Source organism: Nothobranchius furzeri, chromosome 12 (genome assembly GCF_043380555.1).
Source record: "Nothobranchius furzeri strain GRZ-AD chromosome 12, NfurGRZ-RIMD1, whole genome shotgun sequence".
In the NCBI taxonomy this organism is placed as follows: domain Eukaryota; kingdom Metazoa; phylum Chordata; class Actinopteri; order Cyprinodontiformes; family Nothobranchiidae; genus Nothobranchius; species Nothobranchius furzeri.
In genome coordinates this window covers 67525729-67534031 of record NC_091752.1, presented here as the reverse complement: position 1 = coordinate 67534031, position 8303 = coordinate 67525729, and the positions used below count along the sequence as shown (strand labels likewise).

At 46.2% G+C, this 8303-nt stretch overlaps 1 protein-coding gene across 2 annotated transcripts; it reads left to right on the top strand.

Moving 5' to 3' along the window:
• Positions 1-415: 415 nt before the first annotated feature.
• Positions 416-2721, top strand: LOC107376253 (serotonin N-acetyltransferase). Of its 2 annotated transcripts, XM_070542091.1 has the most exons (4): positions 416-519; positions 860-1110; positions 1309-1463; positions 1538-2721. In XM_070542091.1, the coding sequence occupies exons 2-4, from the start codon at positions 954-956 to the stop codon at positions 1904-1906; spliced, it is 681 nt and encodes a 226-aa protein (XP_070398192.1). In that variant the 5' UTR covers positions 416-519; positions 860-953; the 3' UTR covers positions 1907-2721. The 2 variants fall into 2 exon arrangements, with proteins under 2 accessions (XP_070398192.1, XP_015800747.1); XM_015945261.3 differs by lacking the exon at positions 416-519 and having other exon boundaries at positions 825-1110.
• The last annotated feature ends 5582 nt before the right edge of the window (positions 2722-8303 follow it).

Sequence of the window (8303 nt, the reverse complement as noted above, 5' to 3'; positions counted from 1 at the left end):
CCGACCACCACCAGCAGGCAAGGCGGGTTAACTGTGCCACCGTCGCGCAATGAAATTATGTTTAGCAAGGGTCAATAATGCAACTTCAAATACTGCGTCATGGATTTAGGGGCTAACCTTAAGAGACTTGTCTCTGACTAGAGTAGGATGGATGGACTTACTCACCAGTGGAAGGATGAGTTGGTTATATCTTATAAACAAGAAGTTTGTTGAGTGTTTGATGTAAAACTGTTACAGCTTCCTAATAAAATGATGACAAAAGAAGGTTAATTATTTGAAAATCTGTTTTATAAAAATTAAAATTTTAACTTGTAAAAGCAACAATCTCCAGATACAAGTGTGTGTGTGTGTGTGTGTGTGTGTTCTCCCACAGAGGGGATAAGGTAGGTGTTGAATGTAGTTATAGAAACTACTCCTTTAATCCTTCATCACGTGACTCATAGTAATGATGAAGACAGCAGCAGAGCTGCTCACCCTGTCAGTTCGTCCATCTTCAGGTTGATCCTCTCTCTCTCTCTGGTAAGTCTCCTCGTGCAGCCTGTTGCTTTTGGAACAGAAACGCCTTCCCTCTTCGTGTCTGAAGCCTGCGGACGTGTTAGAGGATTAATTACAGCGCAGCTGTTCAAACTTTTGCCACAAAGCTTCTATAAATAAACCCAGCTGCTGGTCTGATCTGTAATTGATGTCCATTTGTCGAGTTTAGTATCCGGATTAATTGCAGGGCTCCGCAAACAGACGGTTACCACTTTGATTCATTCTTTCCATCAAATATTCAAATGCAAATGAGCGGGTGAATCAGTCCCAGGAGAGCTGCTCCATAAATACGCACGCGGCTCCGTGCATCCTGTTCTCCTCGCAGGATCCGCGGAGGTGATCCTGCTCAGCGGGGAGGGGGGAGACCAGGACGCGGGAGAAGCTGCACACTTCTGGGCGGAGAGAAGAGTTTCCGTCGTATGATGTCTGTGGTGGGCGCACAGGCTCTCATCAAACCAATGCAGACTTCACCATCGGTTTCGCCCGGAATCCAGCGGAGACACACGCTGCCCGCTAGCGAGGTGCGGCCGCTCAACACGCAAGATGCCATCAGCGTCTTTGAGATCGAAAGGGAGGGTAAGTGACGCAAATCCGCACCTGGAGATGCGCCACACTGTACACGATCCGTACATTCAAGCTTTAACTTGTTTAACTAGTTTTCACGGTGGAAACGTTCGCAGGACGTTCATGGGAGATGCCTAAAGTGCGTGCGTAAAACTAGTGCCAAATCATTTTTACGCACAGGTAACTCTCTTCCTGTCTGTCCTTTTTCAGCTTTTATCTCAGTGTCAGGTGAGTGTCCTCTCCACCTGGACGAAGTGCGTCACTTCCTCACGTTGTGTCCGGAGCTGTCCATGGGCTGGTTCGAGGAGGGGCGGCTGGTGGCTTTCATCATCGGGTCCTTGTGGGACCAGGACAGGCTCGCCACAGTGAGAGATTCAGGATATCATCGCCTTATGAGAAAAATTCAAAACTTCATATCACCTTCTTGTTTTCCACCTAGGAAGCGCTGACACTCCACAAGCCACGTGGCTCTACCGTGCACATCCATGTCCTGGCGGTCCATCGCACCTTCAGGCAACAGGGGAAGGGCCCCATCTTGATGTGGCGCTACCTGCAGTATCTCCGCTGCCTGCCCAACGTGCGCCGAGCCGTGCTCATGTGCGAGGACTTCCTCATCCCCTTCTACCGCAAATCAGGCTTCAAGGTGCTGGGCCGCTGCGCCGTCACCGTGGCCAACCTCACCTTCACGGAGATGTGGTATCCAATCAGCGGCCACGCCTACATGCGCCGCAACAGCGAGGCCATCCGCTTCCCGCAGCATCCATTGACCCTGCCTCTGGCAAAGACTGACGAGCAAGTTGACTTATGACTCTTATCTCAGTGAAGCAGTGGCGCCCCCCTTAGTGAGAGTTAGGGGGGCCCCCACGGCGAGGCCCCCACATCTCCCTCACTGGGGGCCCTTCTTGATCAGACAGTCTCATGTGCAAAATAATATTAATGAATGAAAGAGAGGAGAAGACAGCTTCAGTGAGCTGCAAGATTCATTTATTTAAGCGTAACGTAATTTTTTTCTGTTTTTAAGTCACAAACAAGTCTGTAAAATAAGCAAAGAAGTAGGTTTACATTAAAACATGGGGAGCTGATTGTCAACAATAAAAATGATTTCTCTTTGGCCACATTTAGCCTCAAATTATATAATTAATAAGAAATTCGTAGAGTAAAAAATTAGTTAAATGTAAGTTTTTAAAATTTTCAAATCTGAAGACTAAAATCTGTTATTTTGCTAATTATTTAGTTTGAACTTAGTTAGATTAATAACTAGATTCTAGCATTTATGTAAAACTTTTATATGTTTGAGGTTTTTTTTTATTTTTACTTTTAATATTATTATATGACAGTGGGATTTTTTTTGTACAAATACGGCTAAAACTAATTTTAGGAGCTAAATTTGAGCTACGCTTTATTAAATCTCATAGTTTTTTAGTGTTTGCTTTACAGTCAGCTTCGTATTCCCTCATTGCAGTATTTTGTAATTAAACTCCTAAACTTCTGTTGTTGTTTCTTGTGTTCGAGTGGCCCCCATCCGGCCACCCCAGTCCGCCCCCTTTTGAGAACCCCCTGGAGGCACCCCTGCACCAGTAACTGTGTGAAATGTTCTGTTAAATAAACAGGAAAATCCTGCAAGTGTTTGTTGTAAGTAAATAAGTGATGTGTTGAACTGTAGGGTTACAAGTTGCTGGGTAAGCGATTTCCTGCTTAACACCTCTCAGTACTTCCCACACATCAGCTGAGGTCAGTCATCAGGCTTTAGCCGCTCAGTAACAGCTCGTCCCGCTCTGTCATGGGAGCTTTAGCGGACGTGAACGTCTGAGGATTTAGATCGACTCATCACATAGCTCTAGGATCTATTGGTCTGACTTAATTTTGAGTGGATGCTGCAAATTATGGGATGCATTTTCGGTTGTAAAGTTGTGGTTCTGTTTTTATTTCTGTTGCAGTGACACCGTGTCATTAAAATGTTTGATACAGTTTTTAAAGATAAAATGCTGTTGTGACTCTTTTGTTGCACCAAAGATTATTTCTTTGCTAAAACCAAAATGTGCACTGTTGCACATGTAGCAGTGACCTCACTGATGAGTCATCTGTGGGCGGCGTCTTGCTCTTGGACAAGCTGTAATCCGTGACACAGTCACCGACTCAGGTCTAATCCACTAATGTGGCCTCTGAAGGACAAACTGGACACTCAGTTACCTCAACATGACCCACACAGTTCCCGGAGCCAGAAAGTTACATGTGTTTTCAACCGAACACGTCCTGACCAGTTTCAGGCAGATTAAAGGATCTCTCAGGTCCTCGTGCTCGTTTGATGCAGCCCTTGAGCCAGGTTGTAACCGTAAACCATCCACGCCATCACCTGCTGCAGGTTTCTGAAGAGCTAAACTGAAGCCCGTTGGGCGGTTCCCACCACCACCACCTTGTCCGCAACAATGCGTCTCGTCACTCCCAAAAAGTGCAAAAATGGAGGTGAGAGCGGGGCTGTGAGGGTGGGGGCGGATGATTGACAGCCATCAAACTCAGAGCTTATTTAGCTACAAGCTAACTGAAGCTAACTGAGGTTGGCTGGTGTTTTTTAGCCAGAAAACCGAGGTTGACCTACTCTGTTACCTGCTGTTTACTAGTCTGTACTTTTAACATGAGGCTGAGGTTGAAACTTTACCTGGAGCAAGCAGAAGGCTAGCTTGCTAGCACTAACGCTGATGGCTCATCTGCTACTTGTCGATCCAAAGGACACACTCCTAATTATTCATAATTTCAAGCTTTAATTACATCTAAACGAAAGAGTTACAAAAAAATTCGCCCCTTCCCCAATCATGAGGGCAAATCAAGCCCCCATAATTCGGGTCTGGATATGAAGCAAAACAGGAAGTAACAAAATTGCAGTTCCACTCTCATCCACTAGGGGCTGTGTCAGAAGCGAGTAAATCCTCATTCAAATTCAATTCAAAAATACTTTATTAATCCCAGGGGGAAATTAGAGTTTCAGTACAACACAATTCTGAGATCAGACATACATACATAGACGGACAGGAATTGGTGACTGTGGACATTCGCAACCCGAGTAGCGCCACCGTAATAGATCAAGAGGGTTTATATGAGGATAGAGTCAGAGGGAAGGAAAAAAAGGCACTTCAGAGTTACCCTCAACAGAGAGGGTAGCTTTGCTGTGCAAAAAAAAAAAACAAAAAAAAAAACACCTCAGACAGATATGCACACAGACTTCACACAATACACAACATAAGTGTTCACTAGGTGGGGAGGTAGGGTTGGGACTCGCCTCACTTCAGAGAGTGCAGCTGCAAGAGCAGCGCTCATCACCTCCGTTTGGACAGGGGAGGGAGATAATGGGTTAGAGAGCACAGTGACTCCTAGATACGGTTCCACGGCTTGCACCGGTCACAGTCCCGCCCAGGCTGGGATAGGGAGAAAGAGTTTCCATAGCGACCGCAGCATTCCACATTTCTTCTGAGGGGGGAGTTTTCACTTCAGCCCAACAGGATTCAAGGGCACCAGATTCAGATAGCAAGAATTGTTTTGTGTACAGGCAGAGATAATTTCCTCTCAACCTTAGTGTTCTGTTGGTCTTCAACCCCTCTAGATCCAATAATGGCGTTATCAATCTATTCCAATCCGTGGTGATCTGTCCACTCGCTCCTTGACGGAATCCACCTTCTGTGCCAGAGCCTGAATCTCAGCCAAAGTTCCAAGCTTACGACTCATCTCGACAATTATATGAGTTTGTGAGTTTACAGAGCGATGCATTCTGAGATCCTCATCTGTGCCCCAGACAAGCTGGTTCCCAAAGTCAGAGACTCTCAGAGACGGGTCGCGGGGGCAGCAGCCTAAGCCGAGATGCCCAGACTTCCCTCTCCCCAACTACTTGGGCCAGCTCTTCTGGGGGAATCCTAAAGCATTCTCTGGCCAGTCAAGAGACATAGTCTGCCTCACGGACTAAAGCTGGGAGCTGGTTCCACAGGAGAGGAGCCTGATAACTAAAAGATCTGCCTCCCATCCTAATTTTAGATATTCTGGGAACCACCAGTAAACCTGCAGTCTGAGAGCGAAGAGCTCGGTTAGGAACATATGGAACAATCAGGTCACTGATGTATGATGGAGCTTGATTATTAAGATCTTTATATGTGAGAAGAAGGATCTTAAAATCTATTCTGAATTTAACAGGTAGCCAATGTAGGAAAGCTAAGACAGGAGAGATATGATCTCTCTTTTTAATTCTCATTAGAACTCTAGCTGCAGCATTTTGGACAAGCTGAAGACTTTTAACTACATTCTGTGGACTTCCTGAGAGTAATGAATTACAGTAATCCAGTCTTGATGTAATAAATTGGCTCCTCCCGACGTGAAGGAGCAGCGGATCTACTCCGAGCCCCTCCCGGATGATCGAGCTTCTCAACCCATCTCTAAAGGTGTGCCCTGTACCAGCCGCTTGTATCCGCGATCTCGTTCTTTCTGTCACTACCCAAAGCTCGTGACCATAGGTGAGGGTCGGAACATAGATCGACCGGTAAATCGAGAGCTTTGCCCGCCAGCTCAGCTCTCTCTTCACCACAACACCCGCACCACTGCAGACACAGCACCAATCCGCCTGTCGATCTCACGTCCATTTTTCCCTCACTCCTGAACAACCACCATCTTCAGCTCAAAACTGTGCAACAAAGTTTTGCAACAGCAATTTGAACGTGTCAGTGGGTGAAACGTCCTTCGTGTCACAGCCTGTGGTTGTAGGTCATTAAAGCGTCGGGATCTCAGCCATGCCTTGTGGCTGTTGGGAATCAGATTAGGTGTTTACGTCGTAGCTTGTTGTTTAGCATTAGCATCGAGTCAGAGTCCCAGCATAGCTTCTAGTTGTTGTGTTTGGAGGTGTTCGTAAGGAGCAGGCAGCAGTTAGGGTTAGGGTTAGAAGGACTCTCATGAGTAGACAGGAGGAGAGCTCCTCCAGCAGCAGAGCTGACCCGGTTCTGAACTCGTGCCGAGCCCAGCTCTGATTAGAACATGTTCATGTTCGATTCTGGACACTAAGTTAGCTCTGAGGGCCGTCAGATCACTGGTGAAGTTTAACCGAGGTTAGCAATGAGAAGAGAAGATACTTTTAACATGACGTGGTTGTTGACAGCAGACACACGTGTCTGAGCATCTCAGAACCAGCTGATCTCACCCAGGATCACCAGAACTAGACCAGAAGAGACTGGAAAACCCTTTCCTGGTCTGATGAGTCTGGATTTCTGCTGCAGCCTAACCCTAGCCCATCTTCTGAAGCTGCTTCCAGCAGGAACATGCACCACGTCACAAAGCTCAGATCACCTCTAACTGGTTTCTAGGACATGACCGTCACCAGATCTGAGTCCAGTCCAGAACCTTTGGGATGTGGTGGAATGGGAGGTTCAGGTCGTGGATGGATCTGTGTGGTGATGTCATGGACCAGAACTTCTTAGGAATATTTCAAAAACCTTGAGAGATTTGTGACAAAAATAATGAAGGTGGTTCTGGTGGCAAAAAGGGGTCTGACGTGGTGGCAGGACGGTGTGCATGACGTGGCTGGTGAATGTGTGATAACAGCCAGCAGCAGCATCCTTTCATCCTGATGAACAGCAGAGCTTTAAGCACCAGCCACGAGGCAGACGTGGAGTTTGGTCTTCACCACTGATGCTGTAATCAAGCGAGACAAAAGTGCAGATGCTCATTGTCAACCATTAACAATCATCGAGCCAAACAAAAAGGAGCGAACCATTAACGCACGCGTCACTCAGCCAAGTTCAGTCAAAGCTAATGAGTCGTAAGTGCGTCCGTGTGGCGCCGCTGGGGCATTCTGGGTAATTCTGGCTCATTTTACTGCAGGCAGCTGCTGTACAGTCATCAATAGGCCCCATCAGGAGAAACAGGTCCATTGTTTCAGCTTAAAACAGGAAATAGGGACAAGAAAGCTCATGACAGCACACATAAAGGTGTGTTTATCCTCAGGTGAGATGACCTATCAGGGGCCGCCCCTCTGGATAAAGACTGGGGTCACCTCAGTCTGCAGACAGGCTCATGAGAAGTAATCCCACAAAGTCCTTCCAGTCATCGGCTAATCTGGCAGCCCGGCATCCTAAAGCAAAGGCTGCTCTCCCCATCATCAGGGACCGGTTCCTCTCAGCTCTGTTCAGCAGTCTTTGTCACTTTGTCCTTGCTTGTGAGTCACATTCAGTCCATATGTTTAATCCATCCTTTCCAAACACACGACTCACCTTTGGAGCCAACGTTTCGGCGGCAGAGAGATCTTCCTGGAAGTGCGTCGCAAACCGAACTCCCTTCATATTGATACGAACAACAAGACTCCACCGTGGAGCTGTTTACAGTGACAACGACACGGAGCTGACGACTGAGGGCTAACCTTGACAACGCTAAATAAACACACAGAGTCATGCGGTTCTCAGGCTTTCTGTGGAAATGCCACGACCTGCAGACAGCTCTCTGAACAACCTCAGTCTGGAGAAAAAGAGATGAGCTCTGACTGGACTGACGAGCTAATGGCTAGTCTGAAGAGGGTCGCTTACAGGTGAAACTGGACAAACTAGAATCTGATGCAAACGTCCACTCCAGCTCAGACTGCAAGACCATCTAAAGTCCCAGGAACCCTCTGCAGGTGTTCTGGATTCATCAGCTGTCAGCCACAGTTGTAACAAATAAAGGCTGGAGTGAGTAGATTAGTTTCACCTTTTAGGCAGGGGCGCCTCCAGAAAATGTTGATGGGGTGGCCAGATGGGGCCAAAGGAATTTTTGGGGTGGCACACCAAATTGGTCCTTGTGGTAACCCTGGGAGAATTTAGTCTGTGGCGATGTGCTGCATGGCGCCTTTGCTGGTTTTGATTAAAATAACTGTGCGTGTCCAAAACATTTAACTTAAATTTTACAAACACAAACAAACATTTCAGAAATATACATTTCAGTTATTTAAAATGTTATCCCTAATTTAATTCAAAAATGTATTTTTTCAGGTTAATTCACCTGTTGCTGTGTTAAAAAAACTATGGAGATAAAAACTTTTTTTAAATGGTGAGTAGCAGAAACACTTTTTATTCTGATTATTTCTTTACTCATTAATTGTAATATTTTAATTTTGTTTTACAATTATGTCTTGAATAAACAAGATCAATATATGGATTGACTGAACATTAATATGATTTGTTAACACTGGCTTTTCCTGGGAGAGG

What these genes read in the sequence shown, in the direction of transcription:
- LOC107376253 (XM_070542091.1), top strand. Translation starts at nt 954, where the DNA reads ATGATGTCTGTGGTGGGCGCACAGGCTCTCATCAAACCAATGCAGACT. An exon ending in CTTTGAGATCGAAAGGGAGG is followed by an intron (nt 1,111 to 1,308) that starts GTAAGTGACGCA and finishes GTCCTTTTTCAG; the next exon opens with CTTTTATCTCAGTGTCAGGT. An exon ending in ACCAGGACAGGCTCGCCACA is followed by an intron (nt 1,464 to 1,537) that starts GTGAGAGATTCA and finishes TTTTCCACCTAG; the next exon opens with GAAGCGCTGACACTCCACAA.